Source organism: Anarrhichthys ocellatus, unplaced genomic scaffold (assembly GCF_004355925.1).
Source record: "Anarrhichthys ocellatus isolate YVR2014 unplaced genomic scaffold, GSC_Weel_1.0 scaffold3, whole genome shotgun sequence".
NCBI lineage: Eukaryota > Metazoa > Chordata > Actinopteri > Perciformes > Anarhichadidae > Anarrhichthys > Anarrhichthys ocellatus.
In genome coordinates, this window is record NW_022280033.1 from 16,100,636 (window position 1) to 16,126,975 (window position 26,340).

The window sequence follows — 26,340 nt, forward strand, 5'->3', positions numbered from 1 at the left end:
ATGACCTTTCAATTTCTAAATTTTGGAAGCAAATTGGGATCAATGACATCGGAGTGTCCAGTCTGTCTTTTATTAATGGAGTTAAAAATGCAGAGGCAACTATTGAGACTCTGTATTCTAAACTCTCTTTGTTTATATTGTGATGCTTATAGATATTGAAAGTTAAACCACGGCATCACCAAATGACTTTACAACTCATTCAATATTTATCTGGAGCTTAAAGAAGAAAATTAATAATATATGCTTTGATTTAAAGAGAGTATTTGCTCAAAGGTTACCTGTGATATCTGGAACACAAAATTGGGTTGATTGGTCCATCTCAACTTAATTTGATGAAGTGAAATTGCGAACATTTCCATTCAGTTGAAAGTTTGTAAATGTAAAACACCACCCGTACAGCAACAAACATGACCTCCAGCTGAGATGTACCATTGGAGCATTTACAGAGCCCAGATTGACGTTTATTTGAAACATGAACACACGGTACCAAGAGAAATACAAAAAAGCACTTTCAAATCAAAACACGTTTGAACATCCAAAAAAGATAAAAGAAATCAGGAAACAGTCAAAAGTCCTCTTGAATTTCCTTCTGTTTTTAACTCTGCACTTGATCGTCCTACACAGCAAATGGATCGCACGTCGTCTAGTCTGCACTTTGGTGGGAGAGGGGCAGGTGTCAGGATTTGTCGGGTGACACCACACATCGAGACACTGAGGTTTTCACCTCTAAAGACAGCTGTGTGTGTTCTATACATTCTGTTTTATTGACCTCTGGTCCAATACATTGCTTAATAAAATACAGAGGCTATAAAAAATAGTAGTTCACTACTTCAGCATTAATGACTCCTATATTTGTGGATATTCATATATAATTTAATACATAGATAAATAGATATTCTTTGTGTGGATTATAAACTTTCATAAAAGCTTTTTTTTCTCAGTAATACAGGAGTGACTATAAATGCTGAAAACTCGAGGGCTGCTGTCCGACCCTGGCGTCCGGTATACAGCGCGGAAGGCCGAGAGTTCACATGCGTATTGGCGCTGGTGTTTCGGGCCAATGTCCCCTCTGACCGTGCCAGTCTCTAGCTCCGCTGGCACTCGTTCTTACTGCAGGTGGCCTGCCGCTCAATCTGCCATGTGCCCTCCTCGTATGTGCAGTAGCAGATTGTACACTCGTCGATCTTCACCTCTCGGCCGGCCGGTATTACGGTTGTGTCCGCGTAGCAATTTGGCCCTGTAGGTGGTACAAGAAAAACAGGGAAAGTATGGAGCAACACAGAAAATAAGCCTTATAATACAGTGGTGCAGGGATGGGGTATTTTAGGCCAGCCCCAGAAGTTAGCATCGCACTGGTTCCCTCCGCAAAAAGCCAATGGGATTTTTCCATTGGATTTTGGATTATTGCAGAAAATAAGCCAAACAAACGTTTATGACACTTGCATGTTTAGTTTGGCCAGATGATGTTCACAAATGCAATCGGCAGTATAAAGCTAATGTTAGGCAATAAACCAACTACACCACGGTCTAATGAGCGTGAGTATACACAACAAGGCTCTGAGGGCGGACTGGTCTGCATCTGTCGTCTCATTTAGCCGCTTGTTATCAACCGCCTTTTTAAAGGCACGTAAAGGCTTCATAATTCATGGGAGGGGTATTTAGTGACTGTTTTATGTCATAGAACAAAACGTTGAAATATCTTAAGCTTGTGTTAACAACAGACCTTTTTCAGGCATATAACCAAAAACCCATTCAAAAGACCTCTTTGACTTCGAGACGAGGGAACAGGAAGTACAAGAATACTAACTCATTTCTGGGTTTTAGGACTCAATCCTGCACCACTCTACAAAATGGACTCTCAAATTGGCCTCATATATATTCAATGCATTTCTTTTGTGTTGTCAGCAACATGTCACATTATTGAGGTCAGACTCTGAACACTAAAAATGCAAGACTTTCGGTTGGTTGGTAACTGTGCTCTGATCAAACTAACGCAACAGCAGCTTGATGATTCAAAGTTGCGTGCGGATATGGCGACCAGAAAGACCATCCTCATATTGGTGTACCTGTGTCATTGAGGTTGCACTCGCCTGTGTTATTGTTCTGCTACTAGACCCACCAAGGTCACTGTTCAATGTGTACAAATGCAGTCTAAGGGCAAAACGCAACTCAAAGTCACATTCCTTTGTGCTCCTCGAAGGATCCCAATCATTTTGAAATCCATGAATTTACAGCCATCCTTGTCAGTTTGGACGCTGGTAAAATCTGAAATACAACAACCTGCAAATTCTGCAGCTCTGTGAATAGAACATCTTGCTTTATTTTTTTGTGTCAATAAACCTGGTACAATAAACCTGGTACACATCAGGATACAAAGCCTGTGAATCAATGTTTTGATCCAGACTAACAGTATTATTGCAAACGTTTTATTTCACATTCACTAAGAGCCAGGGGACACTTTTTCCTTAATGTACACTTCATAACCTGTCATAACAAAATGATTGAGTCATAAAATATATGAAAAATGACAGATTGGAGGCAGCTAGTTCATAAACGGTGAAACACACCCTACAACCCAAATATACACTCTTACTTTTTTTTTTTTTTTTTGCTGCTACTTCTTCTAGTGTGACCGTTAGCCTAAATGGCTAATACTAGCTAATGTCAGCACTGGGGATTGCTGTGTAAGCGACATTGCTGATGAAGAGTATTTCTGGATAATTAAAAGTAGCTGCTAACTGAGGACTCAAGCTAATGTTAAACAGATTAGTGCCCTTGCTGCTAACTACAGTTGCCGTATCACAGTGAGCTTGTTATGCTGCATTCACATGGAATCAGGTGGACAGCAGACGGACAACACCTTCTGGACGGCGCTGGAAAAACAAAGAAACTGTCAGACGAAGTGGCAGGACGGCAAAATGAAAGAAGCATGATATGATGCTATAAAGGGATAAAATATGTCAAATATAATTAAGTATTCTAGTAAAATGTGTTTTTCTCTTAACATTCTGTTGAAAACTTAACACGACTGTGATAGAGAATCTTCCCTGTGCTAGTACTGGGTGGATGATTGGAGGGGTCAATGGGGAGCTTGAAACTGCTGGTCGATTGTTATAATGTAAATACCTGATGTTCCCCCACCCTGTGTGCTGAGATGCTTATAAGCGAGACACTGGAATAAATGCTGACTGCGCTGTAGTCTGTATGACGATGAAATCCTTCTCTGGCCAGAGAACAAATACTTTAAAGACAACCTTCTTTCCTCAAAGTTTATTGTTTCAGTATTATAGGACTCATTCGGTACTATTGTATAGTTTTTTTTCCACCACACAACTTTCTCTGGTGTGAAGGAGCAACGTAACATCCGGTTGTAAATTCCGTAGTGGAGGACGGCAAAAAGTTTAGATATTTTAACTTGCTGCTGTCTACCGTTACTGTGCCTGGTATGCTCTGCCGGCCTCACCGAATTGTTCTCGTCCTCTAACATCACATCTAGTTTGCCGTCTGCCTCATTCCATATGAATGCATTAGCCTAATAACCTAACACATAGCCGTAACTATTTAGCTGCATCCACCACCATAAATGCCTGTTTTTTTATTTTGTTCTCTGCATTTAAAATTTGGTGAACTTGCATGTTCAACATGCAAGTTATTTGGCCCTGATTATAACCATGATACAGAGCATTCGTATCTATGGCGCAGAGCCCCATCCAGGCTAGCTCTTGTAGCCTTCGTTCCACGCTGCATTTTGTAGTTTATTTTATTGGTGTTTCCAAAAAGCTAAAAAAAATAATAATAAAAGGAATCGAGGGGATTTACCCAGCTGAATATTCCAGCTTTCCACAAAGACACAAAGTTCTTTTCGATGTGACAATACGAGAATACATTGTGGAACGAAGGCCAATGGGACACAAGCTAGTTGGAAAGTAGGACAGGACTTCAGTTATTGTTTTACTGCTACTTTTAGTTGCCATGTCTGTTGCAATGACCACATTCCCATATGGAGTTCAGTGCTGTGAGTCATCTTATTTTGGTTCTTTAAGAGACGTTTCATGACGTCCCAGCAAACTTGAGTGCAGGTAGTCAAAGAGGAGAATGAACACCGGAGACCAAATGCGCCGCCTTTCATTTCATCTCGGTGGGAAATAGGCTCTCATGTCTGAGCATTCATTGATAGTTTCCTAAAATAGTAAGAGGCAGAGTTTAAAAAAAAAAAAAAAAAGTTTTGTGAACATGCTTCTCCTGGTGTCAGTGGCCATTTCTGACATGATTTAATTCAGTATTAAACCAATGCTGATCACATTTAACATAAATTGTATGAATTAGCAGTTTCTGATATTTTCCCCTCATATCTGCCACGAATCAGCACAATATATGCTTATCTGCTTATCAAAATAGCTTTTTTCATTAGCCATCTTTACCGTGCCCTTCAGATCACCACTCATGGTTTATTGGAGGAGAATTTTCAAGTTGGAAGACCGCGCTCTCATCAAGAAAGAGATGCATCCTTGGAATAGGGTGATTACGCTGAATTCTCAAGGATTCGATTCACATGATTATATCCTTCACTGCCTTGTTCTGGGATTCACACATTTAACTCAAGTTATGTTTTCTCTACACTCACACATGTCATTCCATATTGAGAGGTATTCAATGGCACATTGTTCCACACTTCTTAGATTGGCTACACCACAAGTACATGTATAACTTAAAGGTTGGAATGTACAGAGTGGGAATTGGGCTAAAAAAACACAAATTAAGCACTATTACACAATACTTTAATATAGTTCTGAAGTGCACCCCAAGGGACTGTTCTTTTTTTATCATTTTGCAGGAAATTGGATCTAACTAATGTTGATGTTGAAGTAGAGACAGTTCAGAAAGGAAATTGCCCACCGAGAGTCAGTTTCCTGTATCTGTGTCACATGGGTTTCGCCACTGCCCCGTCCATTTAGGAGACTAGCTGCAGGATCTGAGTCTATTAACTCTAGTCGGAGAAGTGAAGGTGAACACAGATTATGACCGACTCTTCTACTCCATAGTCACCAAGGTAAATATTGGATCCATTTTTCACAAGAAAACATATCTTCCAAACATTCTGACTCTAAAATAGCATTTTTCAGACGGACAAATCCCAAGAAAATGTACTTTGTTCAATACCTTTCTCTGTGTCAGCAACACACTCGTGAGATCTGGCAATGAACGTTGAGCTAGCTTATTTTCTGTATGCTAAATATGGCTGCTAGCTGTGTTTATATCTAATGTTAGCAAAAGACAATATAAATACATTTTGCAAATACAACCCAATCTGCTTTCATCCATCCTCACGACATTTACAACACTTTGAAACAAGATGAAGAGATTGTGTGGGGGGGGTGAACACGCCATGACCACACCCACTTAGGAGACAGGAAGTGTTTACCATTTCAAACCAATGGCCGGAACTTGTAGGCCTAATGCGGCGTCATCTTTGTTATAGAGCAGCTTTGGTTTAAGGTGGTTGATAAGAACTAAGCCACCCAGTTCCATGCTAAAAAAACTCAACTACCCCAGAAACCTGGCTTTGCGAGTACAAAAGATCCACTTGCCAAGCCAACAATACTAAACGTGAATGTCCTCCTTGTATCACCTACAATATTCTTTGGTACTAGGTGTGAAGACTTTTGTCTCGTGAGAGTGCCTCTGTCCTCAACCAGTGGCTGGGAAAAAAGAGCTCATAAATCATCCATTATCTCTCAAACAGCATTGCAAAATATAAACACTGTGGGAATTGCTTCCACAGCATCAGGTATAGCATAACAATGCTTATTTTCCTCGGACTAACAAGGTCTTGAGCCACTCTGTTGTGTAATTAAGATGCTGATAAATGGGGAGTCTTTCCGCTGCAGCCGCCGCAGTTTATTGGACGGCAGCAAGGCAGAGGGAGCGTGCAGGCACATCAATCAATGGGAACAGTTTGCAGAGGCCTGTCAAAATGTCAACCCCGACGCATTTATAAGTCTTCAGATGAACACGCACACACCCTATCTGAATAACAACTCCGGTTGCTGTCGGTACTGATTCATCATCATTAGCGACATTTAGAACACCGTGTCTCAAAATAAAAGACGCATATATCGAGGATATGCTAGGGGAGGAAAAGATGTGGAAAAATAACCATGCACTTTACAAAATAAATCAAAAGCGCTTCCTCCTGGAGCTGGGATTAACCCACAGCCCATCACTCACGGTGGCATGACACTCATTTGTGTTAATTAACGCATAGATTCGGAGCCACTGAGCTTACTCATTGCTGTCACCCTATTATTCTGTCATTCATACAACACCCACCTTTTTGTCACCGCTTCATTAATATAATATATCCCCGTTTCTCCATCACTCTCTCTGCCTCTCGCTCTCTGTGGCAGAAAGAGGTTTTTATAGGCATGTCAGGCTTCACAAGAGCTTTTCAACAAGAGGCAGAGACAAATGGACTGTGCATGTGCATGAACAGTTGGACCCAAACTGTCACTACAGTGCATTAGAAGTTGGCACGGGCAGCGTGTGAAAAACATGGCCATTAGCACCTGTGGCTTTTGGCTCCGTAGCGGCGCCGGATAATGGACAGGGAAAGGAGGACATCCTGATCATCACACCCCTTCTTTCTGAAATGTATAAAACATGCCGAGTGCCATTATAAGGTAATGGAAAGAGAAGAATAGCAGAAATCACTCATCTTAATGCATTTCTTGAGCACATTTGCATTATAAATGCAGAATAAAAAGGACCTTGCTTTGGGAAGACAGGAAGTGGGAGAACTTTGCAGGGAGAGACTATGATTATATTATATAATCCTTCGTATTCTTATAAGAATATGAAGGATTATATAATATAATAAGGAATTATTTCGGAGATGCCGCGTGAAACGGGTGCGCGCTGTCAAATATGAACCGCCTCGCATCAAAGTCTAAGTTTTTAATGAAGTGCCACCTCATGCGAATGTTTGGATATGTTGTCTCCATCAACTGCGCCCACTGGTAAACTTTGCGGCTGAACAACCCAGCTGCACACAAGCACGACACAAACCCTCGCCAGCCACCTCAGCGGCGTCCAGGTGACAGGCTTCACTGAGAGATTCATTTCAACCTCATCAACAATATACATAAAGCTCTGATGTCAATCCCAAAGATATTTTTGTCTAGTTTTGTCAGTCTCCATATCTGAATTGTAAAAAATGTGTTTGGTCAGATTAACGTTGACTTTTATTCAGAGGAAAAATAACAAGCAGACCAAAGCTGAAATACTCTTAGGGACCCAGCAATACTCTAATTGTTAAGAAGACATAATGTGACGTACTATTACCTTCATTATGCTGACCTTTTTCTGTTGTAATCATAACTCTGAAGTCCAGTCATGGAAAATTACTTTCAGATAATAAGATAAAGCTGTGTGATGAATTAAACCAAAAGGTGAACAATGGGGGGAAAAAAAGGAAGTGTGTCTTGTGAATTCTATAAATGATGCAAAATGTCCTACTTTACCTACAAGTTTATATAAAATACAAAAAAACTGATTACGCTTTAGTTATTATTCCTGATTACATCATGGCCAACAGTCATTGTGTGACATGTTACACAACACACACGTCAGCCGAGGAGGATGCAGACTAAAAATGACGTGTGTATATAACTAAACTACATTTAATTACATTTTGAGACAAACATATTTTCTCCTGGATTACGGTTGCAGTCTTAAACCAGTAGGGTGAACGCTGTAATACTTGAAACAAAATTTAGCGTTAAATTAGTTAGATACATCTGAAAAAATCTGCTAGCGACATTCAACTTCAGCCGACAAAATCCACGGCCATTGACTTTAAACAAGAAGCCTGCTTTTATTTATTAAAAATCGAAGATTAATTGTTTAAAAATTGTCTGGGAATGCCATAGTAAATATGCACTGCTGTTATCATTATCATCATGCTGCTATCATCATGCTGTTATCGTTATCATCGTACTGTTGTCATCATACTGTTATACTGTTATCATGCTGTTATCATTATCATCGTGCTGTTATCGTTATCATCGTACTGTTATCGTTATCATCGTACTGTTGTCATCATACTGTTATCATACTGTTAAACTGTTATCGTGCTGTTATTATCATCGTACTGTTATCATGCTGTTATCATGCTGTTATCATTATCATCGTGCTGTTATCATTATCATCGTACTGTTATCATTATCATCATACTGTTATCGTTATCATCGTACTGTTATCATTATCATCGTACTGTTATCATACTGTTATCATGCTGTTATCATTATCATCGTGCTGTTATCATTATCATTGTACTATTATACTGTTATCATTATCATCGTATTGTTATCATACTGTTTTCATGCTGTTATCATTATCATCATGCTGTTATCATTATCATCGTACTGTTATCATACTGTTATCATTATCATCGTACTGTTATCATTGTAAACTTTGTGAACGGAAAGCTTGACAGCCTTGGCAATAGTAACTATGGGAAGCAGGGCTTAGTGACCAGTCAATTAGAAAGAAGCCTTTTCTGTGTTGTCAGGATGAGATGAGGCTGCTTCAAATCGACAAGACACAATTTCACATAGATATAAACAATTTCCCTTTTGCTCATGTTTTCCATGTTTTCCATCTTTAAAGGCGCTCTATGAGTCACGCCTCTATCCCTCTTGGCATCCGCCGTGTCTCGTGTTGCTCTATTTGAAGTGATTTTGGCTCGGGTTCAGGCTGTTTATCACATCCCTACCAGATTAGTGTTGACCCTAATGTCTGAGGAACCTTGAAGAGCACCACTTGTTTCCTCACGCGTTGCCAAGGCGATGCCCTTCAAGAGCAAAGGACAAGAGGGGGGGGGGGGAGCCATGGCCGAAGAGAGAGGCATCTCCTGTATCGATTTAATTCATTTTATTGCTCAGCATGCTTCAAAAGCAGATGCTGGCTCAGAATTAACAACCAACACATTTCAACTTGTATTCCTACAATATATACTGTAGGTGTTAGAGAGCATGTTTGACTTGTATCAGAGTTCTTTACATGAATCAACATCGCTTGATTAAACTTATGGTGGCGAGTGAGTGACAGACACAAACTTTAAGGAGTATGAAACCATTTAATTGCAATGTGTTCCAGTGCTTTGAGATAATGAGTAAAAAATGATGCGAACCTGCCTCCATTCACAGCTGTTCTTTGATATTCATGAACAACTGTCTGGGGTGGATGTTAGCGGTACCTCTCACTTTCATCTTCCTCCCCTGGCTCTTCCCCAAGTGTCTCCTCGCATACAGGCTGAATGACACATCTGAGACAGGGCGCTGTGCCATAAGCATTGATTTTGCATGCCTGAAAAGGCCAAGATAATGCCGGCGCATATTTGACGGACTAATCAAACATTAAAAATACCTCTTTGTGATTTATATCAATAATGATGAAAACGGGGACGGCATGACTTGTTGAATGAGAAACCAAATCTGAGTTATTTTTTTCTGATCAGATCTCTCAATCTTCCACCTCATTTGTTCCTTTTCTGCGCTTTTTATACTTTTTCAATGCTCACTCGTAAACTCCACAATGCAGTTTTCTTTCCTTTTTTGGTGGCGTTTCACATCTGGATGAGGATGAATTTAATTCTTTCCCAGTAATGAGCTGGGCTTTGATGTGACACGTCGGATGCACATCGGGGAGGTCTTAACATCTGTCTACACTTCAAGCAACATCTGCGGACAAGACAAACAACACCGCCCGAGCAGGAACTCTCTGACGGCCTCCAGTAACCTTATTTTACATCATCAGTATTTCATCACAGCTGCGGCGCTGTCTCGTATTGAGCGCTGCATGATCAACGGCGGCGAGATGGGAGTTGACAATCAATGCTCCTCATCATTTAAATCAAGGAGTCTTGTAATACCTGGCAAAGAAGCGTCATGAATAAAAGACAAAGTGAATTCCGATGTGTGATCCTCATGATATTGATACCAGCCGAAAAGGACATCTTTGATTTTGTTTAGATTTGTCTAATTTACTTCTCTGTCTTCCAATTATTTGATAGGTTATCCTCTATGTAGTTCATTTTAATCATGTTGTTTACGTTTACGGTGTTAAGTGAAGTGTGAAATGAAGTGCGTGCAAATGAAGGCATGTGGCAATTAAGTCTTCAAAGCGACATGTTTTTGATGGATTATTCCCAGACAGAGACCTCAAATTTACTCCAGTTGACCAGCTGTGTGCAGAGTCTGACACTCACAAAGATGTTTGTTGATTGTGGAGAGTGTTCACACTTTCTGTTTACACCATGACAAACCCATCGGCCCTGAAATCAGAGCCAGAAATATTCCCTACCCATTGAGTGGTTTTCAACACATTCTGCTACAATGATACTCAACTCTGTTTAATTAACAGCTCTGATATTCACAGCTATCCTGAATACGTGGCAACAACAGCAGGAAGGCATAGAAATGAGACATCTAAATGACTGGCACGAACCTGAAAATGTGTTTATTTTCAACATACAAATCTCACCTGCTGCTGCTTTTAAAAGCACTGTAGGCTGACTGCTGTGCAAATGAGGCGTAAATGCTGCCAAAGGCTATTTCTGCATCTTCATAAATACCACTGTGCTCCTGTAGATTACTTCAAAAAGCGCGTGGGACCAAGCTGACAGTTTACATGACGATGTACGACCAGAATTTTAATTTTAGCAAAGTGCCATACAGGTGTATGTGTGTCAGGAAATAATACGAGCGATAGTGTTTTTCATTGACTGGCATTGCGGCTTAGACAATGTTACCCGAAGGAAAGCCACCCGAACACGGGGAGAACATGCAAACTCCACACAGAAAGGCCCCGACCGGGGATTGAACCCTGGCCCTTCTCACTGTGACGCCATGCCGCCAGATAAAGAATCATCAGTAATGTGGATATATTGACTAAGTGGGTAAAGGCAAACAACAGGAAAGCTATAACAGTCTGTTAAGTTCAGAAAATGACATCACTTTACTGCAATACAGCCTTCAAAACCAGGAAGATATAACACTTTTGTCATATTACGATATTACAATATCCAAAATCTAAGATGATATCTAATCTCATATCATGATATAATATGGATGTATTGCCCAGCCCTAATCAGGAGCTTGAATTGATTTACTTTTAAATTCAAGGCCAATTTTTAATGAATTGAATTAATTCAGCAACTACGTGTTTTGTAAACTAATTCATTGAAGAAGCCTCTGCCTGGCTTTTTCTCCACAGCAACGGCGGCCAAAGCTCATGGGTAATGTTGTATTAAGAGGTGTCCACCACGCCAAACATGACTTCTCAGAAACAAAGATGAAATAATTCAAAATGAGGGCCATATCTCAAACCTATACCACTGTTAAACCATTCCTGAGACGCCTGTTCATGAAGGGAAAAAAAGCTTGAAATGGGATTTTACAGTTGGGTTACAATACTGTTTGTCCAGAACCAGCGGCTTCGCCCACTTCACAACCGTATCAAACACTCTGTGCCTGGTTAAAGCCCACATATTTCAAACTGCACATGCTCAATTTACCGTGCGAGTTTAGAAGGCTCCTACAGAGACACAAAAGCAATTATGCAACTGTTTTCACAGGCGGAGCACTCGTCATGATGTGTAAACCGGTCTCAATGTGTAATATCAGTTTAGTGCCACTTCAACCACAGAGAGAGTATTTCTTATTCAGACTGCGACAGTGTTAGTTTTTGGTCAAATAACTTGACGTCTTAAACGTAGTGAGCTCTGTTTATTGAATAGTAAAATGTGGTAATCTTATGGTAATAGGTCATCTTAAAACTGAAAATCCTTATTGGCTGAATGGGCCCGCGGATTTGGTGGGGGGACTTTTGAGTACAGCTGCACGCTCTTCTGGAGACTGCCACATCTGTGCACATACTGTACTGTACCTACATCTGACAGATGTGCCTGTGACTGTAACCCAGCAGATCCACTGGGCATTTCACTTCAAGGTGGGGGGGGGGGGGTCACTGCCTAAACTCTGCACAAAGCACTTTCAGCAGGATCAATATGTGCATGTCTAAAAACAGTGGGTGAACAGCAAAAAAGAAAAAGGGGGGAACAGAGGAGCAACATCTATTCCCCAAGATTACAAGAGTCAAATATTAATAGAGTGAGTAACGCTCCACGACTGCCAATGTTTTCAACTCATTGTCGCTAGAGGTTGTGAGACAGACTTTTAATTTGAGTGGGACAACTAGTCATTACAATTCATTACATGCAATTGTCAATGTCTATAATGTTTTATGACTCTAAAATGAAACATGAATTATACTAATGTGCTATGCTGGATGTAATTATAATGAATTAAGTTGATGGTATGCTGAATAAGGCCGTCTGTGTTTTTCATTTTATTAGATTATCTTCTTGATATATTTGTTTTTTGTGTCTTCTGAGGATAAAACGTGTTTTTGTGGATCGCACAATCTGTTATTTTGTAATTCTCTTGAGTTCATCGTTTAATGTGTTAAATGCGCAGTTCCAACAAACAGCTTTGGAATCAAAGTGTCTTTGTTGCAGTTTTATTCGAAAATGGTATTAGCAGTCGTGTCGTCTAATAAACGGCTCAAACAAACGAAGCATTTTTATGTGCAGCTCGTCTCTAATCGCATGGGATTTTGTCTCCATGCAGACAGCCGACGCCACTTCAAGATTCCAAGTCAGAGATACATATCGCAAGTCATCATTCTTTTTGCTGAAGGAAGCAATGTTGCTGACATTGCCATGTTGCATTAGAGTCACACCAAGAAAACAAGGGGACATAATCTAGGACATGCTGTCTGGAATCATTCGAAACAACTTCAGATAATCGACTCTGAGCCGCGGAACTCCCTCTTCTCAGACGGGCCGAAGCTCAAAAACCAACAGCATCACAAACTTAAACACAAAAACAGGCCAGAACTGATTATCCTCACTTTTCATTTAATAAGATCTCATTACATCAAACGTGCAATCTGACTGCAAACACTGCAGTGCAGCATGCGGCGTGCTTCGCGTCAGCAAAATGAGCATCGCGCTACCTTGCCCTCATGACTCCTGTTGAGGTGCCCTTGAGCAGAAACATTTGACACTGGTCTGCTCTGAGTGGAGCTTATTCAGCAGCCGCCACCTAGCAGACCGCTTGTAACGGAACAAAATGTTCACCGCAGTGTTGCTGAAAAAAATGCCCGCTCCGCTCACCAGTCTTGCAGATGGGACAGCACTGATCCGGCTCGTACTCCGGGTCCACGCACTCAGTCTGAGGGCAGGCCGCCACAGAGCACAGCACCTCCCCGCTTGGCTCACAGCGGCACTTCTCACACGGAGACACCTGGATAGCAGAGAACAAATGGTAACTAGAAAATGCATTTCCTGCTGAAAATGCGTTGGGATGCTGAAAGCTGAAATGAATTGTCAAAAAATTGCTGAAAATTAAGAAATGGGAGACTACCCGTCTGAAAAATGTTGAAGCTTGAAAGCATTTAAACTGCACTGCTGAAAACCCTTGTAGTTGAAATGTCTCACTATGGTGTCTGTAGCTGAAAGTATGAAGAAGAAGAAGGCTTTGAAAGTTGAAGAAGTTTAACAGGATTTGAAGATTTTCCCCATAGAGATCCCATTCAAAAGAAAATTGCAAAAAGCTTAATAATTCAAAAAGTTGAAAGATTACAAATATGAAAAGTCATATCACCCTCTCCTGAAAGAGCTGAACATTTTGATATTCGAACTGTTTCTGTAGCTTAAGAAAATTTCAGCGGTAGTGATATTTGTTGTAGCAGTAGTAGTAGAAGTTGTAGTCGAAGTATTAGTAATTAGAAGAAGTAGTAGAAGTAGTAGTATCAGTAGTCGTAGTAGTAGCTGTAGTAGTGGTCGTAGTATTTAATATAACAGTAGTAGTAGTAGTAGAAGAAGTAGTAGCAGTAGTAGTAGTACTAGTAGCAGTCGTACTAATAGCTGTAGTAGTATTAGTACTGGTAGTAGCAGGAATAGCAGTGGTAGCAGTTGTGGTACAAGTAATAATAGTAGTGGTAGTGGTAGTAATATCAGTTGTGGTAGTAATAATATTGATGGTATCAGTAATAGCAGTAGTAGTAGTAGTAGTAATAGTAAAGTCAGTTTTTGAAGTAGCAGTAGTAGTAGTACTAGTAGCAGTCGTACTAATAGCTGTAGTAGTATTAGTACTGGTAGTAGCAGGAATAGCAGTAGTAGCAGTTGTGGTATATGTAATAATAGTAGTGGTAGTGTTAGTAATATCAGTAGTGGTAGTAATAATATTGATGGTATCAGTAATAGCAGTAGTAGTAGTAGTAATAGTAGCAACAGCAAAAGTTGCAGTAGAAGTAGTAGCAGTAGTAGTAGTAGTGATACTAGAAATATTAGTAGCAGTAGTAGTAGTTGTCGCAGTATTCGTAAGAGCATTCATTATTTCAACAAAAAAGCCTAATTTTGAGCTTAACGTTTAAATACAGTTAATCCATGAGGCTTTTATTTTGAAAGGGTGGGACTGGGTGGGGGGGAGAGGAGACATAATCTTAATGTTTGACACATAAACAGAGTTTATTAAATGACAGGCTTCATCACAAGCATTTCAGTTAGAATTCACTCTTTGGGGCTTTTATTTTGAAATGGGGTGTGGGTGGGGTGGGGGGGGGGGGGGTTGAGAGGAGACATACTCATAATGTTAGATAAACATAAACAGGTTATTAAATGACAGGCTTCATCACAAGCATTTCAGTTAGAATTCATTTTGTGGGGACCTTTACTTTAAAATGGGGTGTGTGGGGGGGGGGATCCCTCTTAGAGAGAGAGAGAGAGAGAGAGAGAGAGAGAGAGAGGATGAGTGAGTGAGAAACTCTGATCTCTCTGGCAATCTTTCTCATTTGGAGATTGTCCTGTTTTATCATTTACAGCTTACATAACTATTGTCCTGCTCTGCCATGTCTTTCCTCGTCTGTGTGTAAATGTCACTCGAATCAGGAAACTTATCAGAATACCCATATTTGATTGGCTGAGCTGCATCACGTATATCTCTAAATCATGTGTGTGCGGCTTTTATTTTAAAATGGGGGGGGGGTCCTCTAAAAGTCTCGAAGACCTGAATGACTGCATGAGAGAGAGAGAGAGGAGTGTATGTGTGTCTGTGAGTCTGTGTTTATCAACATCACTAATTAGCTTAATCAGAAACACCTGTTTCCTTGCAGCCTTTTCATGGAGATAAAACAGGGAAACACCTCTCAAACAAATCATCAAAACTCCCATAACCGTAGCTCCTATTGCTCCGATATTAATAAATGAGAGGAAGGATGAGTTGAAGAACAGATCCTGTAAAAATTGTGTCTGTAGTGTAAAAAATGTGGCTGAACTGGCGATCTAGAAATGGGGTACCGTGTTCTGTGGAAGATGTTTTTGAGGCAAAATTTAACATTGGTCTCTATGGAGCAGAAAGTTGGTTTTCCTCTCAATTACTGGCTTTTGTGCCAAATGTGTAAATCTGTGGGATTCCACCGTAATTTGTCTACGACAAGGACAATATTAGCTACTTCTACATCCACAAATTATACATGAAGAGTGAAGATTGTGGACTTAGTGGCAAAAGACAAATGTTTTTTTCACACAAATCTCAAGCTGCTCTTCACTCTAGCGGTGACATCACGCACTCTAAGCTGCGCAATACACACCCATTATAAAGTCAGAAAAGGAGTGAAAAAATCATAAAAGTTAAATTGTTACAGTTCAAAAAGTGTAAAAGATATCAAAAAGCTGAATTATGCGGCAATATATCAGGGTTTTCTCAACATTTGAAAGTTAAAATGGTGTCTCTAGCTGAAAGTCTGAGGAAGTAGAAGGATTTGAAAGTTGAAAAACTTTAAGAGGATTTGAAAATGTTCTCCATAGACATCCCATACAAAACAAAAGTTGCAAAAAGCTTAATAATTCAAAAAGTTTAAAGGTTAGAAATAGTCATAGCAGACATGAGCTGAAAGAGCTGAACATTTTGATAGTTGAACGGTTTCTGTAGCTTAAAATATGAAGGAGCAGAAGAGTTTCAATTAAAGGTACGGAAGAAATATAAAAAGAGGAATAAAGATTCGAAGAACAATAGTTGGAATGCTTAACAGCATTCCAACAATTAAAACCCTAATAAGCAGTTCATACACGGATACACATACACAACAAAGACTCTTCTCCTCTTCATTAATGAGTTGTTATCTTTGTGCCTGGCTCTTTGTTTGTCTTGGTGTCTGTCTCTCTATTTCCACCGCTTTGTCTCTCTGACACACAACACACACACACACACACACACTCTCACACAAATACTCCTGCCTGTCTGGCTCGTACAGTGTAATCGAGTGTGGATTCAATGTCACAAAGCTACATCTAAAGGGAAGTCCCATCATTCTGAACTTCACCGCCAATGAATGCCTCATTTTAAAGAGAGCGGAGTCGAGAATTGAACTCCACTTTCCAATCAGGGGATGTGGAGAAATCAATAGCAATGGGAAAGGAAAGAGGATGCTTCCAATTTTCTTGTCGTGTGAACAGGAACATTAGAAATGATGGGTTATCCGAGCCTTCCTGTAGGTCTGGAAATAGAACAAATGTGGGACAAAAGCTGTGACTGATAGTATACAGTTTGAATTACATCCAGCCCCTACACCGCCTGTGAAAGGCTTCATTTAGCAGCCGCTTGTATAAAGCCATACACCTTTAATCCTAACAAGAGAGCAAAGGTTAATTCCGCCAGCGTTGCTGTAGATTGCAGAGGCTCGCGCCTCCGCATGGCACTCTATGTGGAAAATGGAGCGAGGCAGCACTCAATGCCCAAGAACTTAGCAATCACGCATAAAAATCTGCCTGTTGCTTAGTTTCAAAGCAGCCCCCACCCTCCTCCCCACTGCACGCCACAAAGGCTGACGTATGCCTCTTGTGCAAGGAGTGCTTTCTCTAAATCTCCCTCAGCTGGATTTGACATTGAGGCGTCAGTAACACCGTGGGTTAAGGGAGGAAAATACCATATTAGCCTGTGACCTCCTGCTGAGACTCTGGGGAACATGAATAGAAGCTGCAGGTGCTGGTAAATGTAGACGTAAAACCAAGATTGCTGTGCAACCCTGAGGCGAGCCTTTCAAAGAGGTGTCAGAAGATAAAACATTAAAAATCTTGCCGACGCGTCTCCGTGTCTCTTCACACCCACATACGGCAGCGTGCTCGGCGGAGTTGTAACATTACTATAACTGGAACTCTATCGTGTGTATCAACAAACTGAATATGGAAACACTGCTGAAAGCAGGCATCGCTAAATTCATCCTCCGGCAATATTCAAAAAAAGACAAGTGCTGACCCTTGCCATTATAAATCTGCCTGCCTGCTCGCTTGCATGCTGTGAGGCAAGGTAACTAGTTTCTGTGTAGTGCCTGTGATAAACTCAATCGAGCAGCCAGGAGTGTTTTGTCAGCACTTCTTTCAAGTTTGAGCATGTCAAAAAATGAGTGAATGCGGTTAATGGGCTCACCTTAAACTCTTCCAGCGAGGCGTAGATCTTTTCCCGGAACTCGCAGTAGTTCTTTTTCTCCTTGCAGATCGGGCAGCATTGGCTAGAGTCCACTTTAATGCACCGGGCGTGGACCTTGGGACATTCTGGCTTGGTGCACAGAGGGCCCTCGTCCGTGCAGAGGCATGGGCACGTCGAAGGGCCCGGGGTGAACTGCTCACCGATGGCGAACACAAAGCCGCTCTCATCCATGCAGCCTTTGCCCCTGTAGTCTGGGTAGGCGTACTCGTCAATGGCGTCCAGGGAGAAGGTGACGTCACTAGTGGGGCCCTCGTCTATTTGGTCCAGGCTGTCCTGTATTGTCCACAGCTCCTGGGGCTTCCCGCCCTTAGAGCCTCGTGTCTGGGAGCTGAGGTTCGTCCTGGCGCGGCTCACAGCAGTCCTGTCGGGGCCCAAATCATTGATTTGAGCGCCGTATCCCAGCGGCTCCTCGGGGGCCGGCTTGTCCTGGTGTTTGTCCTCCCTGGCTTGGATCAACACTGTTTCCAGGCGTTCTCGGCTGGCTGGTAAGGTCGCTATAGGGTTGCACTGAGCGCCGCTAATCAGAAACCCCAGAACAAAGAGAACTTCTGCTGTCATGGCAACGGAGTGCAGCATCTCTCCCCACCACCAGCGAGGTGGGAAAACACCTTGGCTCACATAACACACTTCACATCTCAGGTGTGAACCAGTCCATCTGGAAAGAGAAAATTAAACTGGGGTTATGCGCTCAGTATTTCGTCACTTTTTGTCTCCCAGGTGTGGGGCTTGTTTCATTTTGTTTCGAGAACAGTGCAAGAAATCCGGGCAACTTCTGAGCACTGCCCTGTCGTGTCAAGCAAGCATCCCGCTGAGTGTGATGCGAGCCTGTAGGATCAGTGAATTGGATCATCAGGACAGGGAGTATTCATAGGGCTGTGTTAGGTAATCAATACTGCTACTGTAACACTTCCCCGCATCAATCCCTCCCAGCAGTGATGGAGTAAGAGGAAAATAGCCAAAGGAGGACCTGAATCTAACACTCTTAAGCTCCTGCTCTTCTCATGGAACAAAGAATCAGGATCAATGTCTGCTTTTTTTAAAAATGAATCGCTGTCAACTTTACAAAGGCAGAAATTGATTTGAAAATAGGACATAATTCCAGTCTGGAAAGACTAGAGCTGACAGAAGTAGCCATATCAATTTCAGAATGAGGCCAGATCTTTTGCGAAGTGCCTTATGTGCAGCAAAACGTTCTCTGAAGGAGGCCCACTAAGTATCTCATTGCTGGTTTGTTTTAATCAAAAGTAAAAGCACATCACTTTCTTTACACTTTTCAGTCAATATCCAGTCGAGTGAAATCTCAGGATCAACTGTAGACGTTGCAGAGACTGCACATTTTTGAAAATGCCTTTTGTTTTTGTTCCTCGCTTAACTTGAGTTGATGCAGCATCTTGAAATTCCAACGCCTGCTATGATGCTCTGCTGCGTGCGGTGGCCTACTTCCCTTCACTTCCTTCTCACCAAATGTTCGGCGTCATCTCTGAGCTCTGTTTAACGGGCTGCAGCCGTGTCGACATTTGAAGCTTATTTTGAAAGGTGAGATTACTCCGTATTGACTGACTCAACAATTAACTGTTAAATCCTGTCTGCGCTTCTTTAAGAATAGTTCACCCTATTGATTAATTTGTCAAACTCAATGAACACTGCTTAATTTCCAACCGAGTGATTGGGAGACCGTGGCAGGAGGTGGTGAGCTACTAAGCATTAAATAAACCGTAAGCAAATATGTGGTGATACATAGAAGGAGCAGAGATACTGCTGGGACAACCAGCTGCATTCTTTTCATCCAGCTCTAACTACATAGCAAAAGTCTCTCTATATGTTTTAAGTCCTTCATTTTGATATTCATGAATTCTGATCCAGTCTGAGGGAAAGGGGCTCAAATTGACTGCTGCCACGCCAGTGGTATTTGTGCGCCGTTTTAGCTGAATTGCTATGTTTGAGGCAGAATCCTTGGAGCTGCTTTGGAACGGAGAGGAAGCAGAACGAGGTGCATACCGATACCGCTGCTGCAGCTGAGAGAAGAAGAGAGCGAGAGAGAGAGAGAGAGAGAGAGAGAGAGAGAGAGATGAGCCCAGGCCTCATTAGTAAAAGGACCTCATTTGGCTTTTTTCAGCCTCACCTCTCCACCTTAACAGCTGTTACTAGCTGTCGCACTGAGCCTGCTGCTGCTGCTGCACTCTCCGTCAGGACGGAGGCCTTGGTGGCCCTCAGGCTGGTTGTCAACTGGGCACAAACTAGCCACAGCACCACAGTATCTTAAAGGCCCACGCTGCCAATGTTAACAAATACCATGAAAAGACCAAAACCAGCAACAAGCTGTTCGTACTGACAATGTAAGTCTAAGTGTATCCAAAGCTAATTTAGCTCATTCTTCTGTGCCTGTTGTTCAAAAACACATTAATGAGCCACACTGTTTTTGCATGTCGGCTACAATGTGTTGTTCCACTTGCTATTGGCTAGATTCAGTAGTCTAGTGGCTCCAGGACTCCCGCTCTCAGTATGTAAAAGCTGCTGGTGGCTGCTTAAGTTGTTGTTTAGCTCAGCGCTTAGCACAAATGTAGCAAATCCATTTCAAAATGTCCTGTGTGAACACAGCAGCGTTGCAACTTATTGAAATACTACTACGAAGGATGTAATGTATTTTACAGAGCTACTTTGGACATACAAAGAAATATTGCACTCTGCAAACAAGCTAGCGAGCCGTTAGCTAGCTAAAATAAATTCTTCTTTTTTTGTTGTGCTGGGTTTCAACAAGCCGATTTTATGTTCCTATCTAATGAGTTGTAACTTGCTTACCAGCCAGTTACCAAATGTAATAATCCGTTGTTGAAAATAGTCCCCAACAAATGTACTCTTTAATTCTGAGTGAGTAACCTTTACTTTAAACCACTGTGCCCGGCTGCTTTAAGAAGATACAGAGCCTTCCTGAAAGTAGAAACTACTATATTTGTGATCATGTTTAAAAATTCACATCGTCTGCAGGAAGTAATTGGTTCTGGGCTGAGTGCAACACGCAGCGTAGAGAAATCGAAAAGTACTGAGAAGCAAGCAGACCTGCACATTGTTAGTTTGGGTTCTTGGTTTTCATGGTTTTTGTTGACAGTAAGACAAATATGGAAACAACTGCAGCTTTATCCTTTAATATTTACTCTTTTTTAATCCCGTAAAAACTGAATCTTAACAACCTTATGTAAATCATCTGGATCTGCAACTAAATGATTCATAACATCCTGATGTCATTTTTAATACAGACTTCATCTTTTCTAAATGTCTAATTAATCCTCAGCCACACAGCATAATGTGTGCCACATTCTACATGCTAGATTGAAACACACATTTTTCGCCATAGCACCTACTGTTTAACATTTTTAAAATGCCTTTGAAGACTTTTTCTTACCGCTCCTCAAGTTCAAGCAAATGCAAACTTTCTTACATTTATAGTGTTGCATATGAGCCACTTGGTAAAAGGTCATAGATTTATCTTTGCCCTACAGGCCTGTAGAGAATTCTTTTTTTTTGCTTCACTGCTCTATCTTGAATACTCGCAAAGGCTTTTTGACTGGAAAGGAAAAAAAAGTATGAACTCACGTAAAGATAATACAGTCTCTACACATCTTTGCAGCATAGGGTAGAAGCTTGTGTTATGGACTATTACACAAACAGATTACCAGTATTAATTTGAGTGTAACGAGCTCATAATACTGTATGTGATAAACTGCGACCATGGTTCTGTAAAGTCCCTTTTATGATCAAAACCTGATGTAGAAACCCTCTCTGCCCAGGTTCGACCTGAGACGGCCCCGTCCTCTGTAAAACCTTATACTAACAACTAGTTGCAGCCATCAATCATTCAGAAGTAGAGTTTATATAAGCCAGCATCACCGAGTTCATTCACACTTCTGACACAGTTGAACACCCACTTCAGAGCAAAAACGTCAGCTCCGCAAGTGGAAAAACAACTCACCAATTAACACTTGTCAGCTCCGAACAATTATCTCTGGAAAACAAACACTTATTAATGCTGGAAAATGTAGCTGTATATCTTTGTTTTCAAAAGAATAGTCAGCTTTTTTCTTTTTTTTTCAAACCACACAGAGCTGATTGGTCATGTGGTTTCCCTGTTACCACATCTGTTCAGCAACTGAAAGGACTCTGCATGGTTCCAAATACTGAAGTGGTCCAAGCTATTACCAAGTGAAAAAAAATGTCAATGTTAATTTAAAAAGAAATATATAAATATATATGTATATGTATACATATATGTATATAGATATATATATATATATACAGTATGTATACGTACATATGTACATATGTATATGTATACCTATGTGTATATAGATATATATATATATACAGTATGTATACGTACATATGTACATATGTATACGTATGTGTATATATATATATATGTATGTATATGTGTGTACATACATGTATATATACATATATAAATACATGTATACATATATTATTCTTGTGAATTTTAAAATGCAATATTTAGTTTGTTCTGCACAGTAATGGCTTGCACCAAAGCAGTTTTAGGAACAGGCAGAAAGCCTCCCGTGGTTAAACAAGCATTATAATAACGCCAATAAAACTAAGACCTCCACTTAAATTTGCTCTTGTGCTGCGCAGTACTTTAGTGTTGTTTTTTTAATTGATTTTTTGATTAATAAATAATGATGCAAGCACAGGCTGTGAGAAGTGATGTAGTGTGTGCGTGTGTATTTGTGTGTGTGTGTGTGTGTGTGTGTGTGTGTGTGTGTACGCCTGTGTGTGTGTGTAATCTGGCAAACACCCTGAAGTAAAATATAGATCTTGACTATATACTCAAACATCTGAGCTCAAGTTCAGTGATGGAGGGGCATCAGAGTTTAAATGAACTGAGTTTTTAATCCTCTGCTGAGCCAGACAGCTCTGCTCAGTCAGAGCTCAGACCATGATGTGAAAGTTGTCAGTTCAAACCTCAGGCCTGACAGGTCGAACAGCAGGAAGACCTCCGCTGGGAACTCAATGGAGAAAGCTGCTTTTATTTCTACGAGATTCAACATTACGTCATTAGAAGTTAGGATCATAAAAGAAAGCAATACTCAAATGAGTAATAAATAAACTAGTGTTAGAAGTACAGACGATATTTTCATCTGCTCTATTCTTGTGACTGGAGTTTCATGCTGCACTACCTTCCCAAATCACAAATGGGTGGGTTTGTATTTCTGTTACTGGAGTTTTATAGGTTTGTTCATAAGAGGTAATGACACTATGTCGGATGAAATACTGTACATGTATTTGTCTGTGAATTAATTCTTTGTACATACTATTTGTTCATGCATAGCCAATTCAACATTGAAAAACATGACATACTTCTTTCTTTTGTGTAATAAAAATAATTTATGCTCATTTCCTTTGTTGTTTTTTATTGCAGGTTTTACATATTGCTTATGTAGCTACAGACAGGGATAGTGCCCTGTATTATATCTCAAATGACAACATTGCCTGGCTAATTTTTGTTAGCATTGGCTTTACTTCCTTGTTGATGGGGTGTAAAATAATTAGTGTGTTAATAATTGTTTATTTCCCAATGAAATATCTTTTTGAAATACGATTTCGAAAAGCATGGAAGAGGTAGCCGTGTCTTGCACACTAGATGGAAGTGACAACGTAAATAAATTGTTCTTACACCTATTTTTATATTGAGTGGGCTGTGCATAAACACATAGTACATACAAAGAAATGCTTCATAGACAAATAAATGTCCAGTATATCATCCTACATAGTGACATTACTTATGTTTGGGGTCAGTTATACCTCTTGTGAATGAACTTCTAAAACTCCAATAACATTAACACAAGCACTCCAGTCACAAGTATCGAGCAGATGCTGAATGCTGGAACAAAATCCAGTTCCAGTGTATAAGTATGGTAATCACATCAGCTGTCAAAGAAGTGACAAGACCATAAGAATAGGACCTGACTCTGCCAAATATAAAAAAATGTCTTTCCCTTTGTCTTATATATTCTTTCACTGGCTTCAGAAAGCTCTACCGCTGCACTCTCTGCACACAGTAAACAGAAATTATCACATATGCAGAGGACGTTACCTTGGAATTGCAACCATGCATCAGCAGGAAACGCTAATTATCTTCCCGTAAATGGCTAATTTCACAATAATAAAGTTGCATTTTGTTATTATGCTCCCCTATTAACATGCAAATTTAAATGCTGACAGGCCCTGTGCTATTGCTTTTTAGCACTGACGATATTTCCACTTTCAACTGACATTTAAATGTTGCAGTTGCTCCCTGCACAAGTGAGAATGAACTCTGTATTAGCCTCAGTGTTTGCCAGCAGGAGTGGGTTCACTCATTACCGTCGCTGTAGATATAAATCCGTCTGTCAAAGGCCAAAGTTCTGTTTACATCTCAGGCTATTGAACATATCCGGTTTGACCACTGAGGTGCAGCAACAATGATTAATCAAGCAAGCAGAGACTCAACCTGGCTGTTAGTTCACGGTTCAATGATGCTCACCATCTCATTGATCTATGACTCATAAATTATTATCGTTTTCATTACCCAGCAGAGCGAATAAGGACCATAAGTCTTGACACAACAACCTGAGCTCGGAGTGAAATTTTTAGCTCTACCTTGACTAATAAGAGACTGTTATTCATATAGATTGAATTGGCAAGGCTTCAATAAGTCAGAGCGTGGCGGTTAAGACACGTTAAGGTTGACCTGCCTCAGACAGGTTTCTTCCAGGGAGGTTGATAGCTCTTCCACTCACACAACAATGCTATAAATAGGGCCAAATGTGCCGAGGCTGCGCTCTCATCTCCAGGAATTTTCCACAACACGAGCTTGGATGTTTTTGTCCGTTTGTTTATTCATTGTCACCTTTTGCTCTTGATGAATGTGAGCAGTCTTTTAGAGAAATATTTGCAAATGTGCAAATTTGATCTGCCTGAAAAGCCTAATGGTGACAGATAATGATGCAGCAGAGGTGAGGCTCACAACATCCTTCTGATTTCTGTTTCAGTGTGCACGGTTTAAGTCTGACAAAGAGCCCCTGAAAACAAGCAAACATGACATCCACGCTGTCTTGGAGAATAAAACTCCTGCGATGTCCCTCCGTAAAAATCAGCCTGGATGTCATTGAGAGGAAAACCATCTCCTCGGGGCTTGAATTAACTCGGACAGACAATATGCGCTCGCCGCTGTGTGCACTTCATTTATTACACATTACAGATTCTCTTACTTACACTGTTCCAACATCCCAACATGCCGTCGATGGCACATGGGGAAATGCAACAATTTACTTTGAGGTCTACTTCAATTTATGACAGAGCAGATCACGGGGGACGAGATGTGAGACGTTTAGACAGTGGTGGCTAGTGGGCTCGGATCTGACAGGGCTGAGAAAGCATTGAATTAATGATGCCACGTTTGAGAAACTCATTTTTATACAAATAAACAGTGTGAAATGATGAAATCCAATTAGAGCAATGAGGGACACTGAGGCAGGATCCAAGATTAAGCCATCTGCCAGTGAGTAAAGATTGCTGCAGGGCTGCCTAATTGAATTTTATCCTCTTGACTGTAAATCTTACGAGTGACCCAAATCAAAAGAAAGTTTGCCCGAACGTGCGATGCAAAACCGGCAAGCCCTTGCAAAACTGTCATATAATCTTAAGATTATGTGCGGTGGAACAAGGTGAGAATTTGCTCATACACAAAGCCCTGCGAGCAGAAGACTGAAGCAGGAAATGTAACAGGAGACGTGTGGAGACAAGCTTGATTGTTTTCATTTTATTTTTAGACAGAACAAGAAAAGATGATGATGATGATGACAGTGTCAGAGATGTTGTGACATTTAGATTTAAAAAAATGTGAATAAATGCCAATATAGTGATCATAACTATCACCGCAAAACAAGCAGCTATTCTCATAAAAGCACACCCTGTCATCAATTCAACCACCTGTTTTTGCTGGGCACTATGAATTTATGAGATGATACAGACATTGTGTTTATGTGTTTGGGGCTGTGTGGACTGGATGTTGCATCCTGGAGTGTGTAAGCAGCCAGAGTATTTGTGCAGCCATTGAAACCCCTGTGATGCATCTTTGAGCAGCCTCAGTCTCATTTACATGAAAATACCAAAACAGTGCACTTACAGAGAGATACCCATGTAGCCTCTACAGGTGCAACAGCCTTTCCCTGCAGGTTTGAACAATCTGCCTCAAGCTCATTTGCATATAACACCTTTTGTGATAGATGCGATTACATTTCCACGCAAGCATGGTGCCTTTGGTGTTTTTTCTGAGTGAGTGAAATCTTCATGAATTACGCCAATTCCAATAGAACACACAGCAAAGTAAGTTGACGTGAAACCTGAGCAAACGATCAAATTGACACATGCACAAATATAAAAAATATTTAAAAAGCCGCATCCCCCCTGAAACAGCAACAGTGGTATCATTTCACCTGTGATCCTCGGAGTCTGTCCTTTATCCGTCTGTGCGCCGGGGTCGAAACGCAGCAACAACTGATGTATGGTGAAGCGATTGGAAAATGAGGCTCGTTAAGCCAGAGTCAAATGCCCAGCTTCCTCCGGAGGATGCTCGCAGGTCGTCCGCGCGTCGCGCTCAACTTTCATCGCCACAGTGAGTGAAAGCGCTCCGTCTCCATGCGATCCGCCGCTGCGTGTGCCGCGCAGGCAGCTACTGACG

At 40.9% G+C, this 26,340-nt stretch overlaps 1 protein-coding gene across 1 annotated transcript; it reads right to left on the bottom strand.

Moving 5' to 3' along the window:
• Positions 1-420: 420 nt before the first annotated feature.
• On the bottom strand, positions 421-26,340 carry vwc2 (von Willebrand factor C domain containing 2). Its single transcript, XM_031838616.1, has 4 exons — positions 26,096-26,340; positions 17,550-18,264; positions 13,238-13,367; positions 421-1,237 (listed from the first exon to the last, which is right to left on the bottom strand). The coding sequence occupies exons 2-4, from the start codon at positions 18,183-18,185 to the stop codon at positions 1,086-1,088; spliced, it is 918 nt and encodes a 305-aa protein (XP_031694476.1). The 5' UTR covers positions 18,186-18,264; positions 26,096-26,340; the 3' UTR covers positions 421-1,085.

Excerpts from the sequence above, each read along its gene's own strand:
- vwc2 (XM_031838616.1), bottom strand. The coding sequence starts at position 18,185 with ATGCTGCACTCCGTTGCCATGACAGCAGAAGTTCTCTTTGTTCTGGGG. Across the intron at positions 13,368-17,549 it reads CCTCGCTGGAAGAGTTTAAG|GTGTCTCCGTGTGAGAAGTG; the intron begins GTGAGCCCATTA and ends TCTGCTATCCAG. Across the intron at positions 1,238-13,237 it reads CTGTCCCATCTGCAAGACTG|GGCCAAATTGCTACGCGGAC; the intron begins GTGAGCGGAGCG and ends TACCACCTACAG.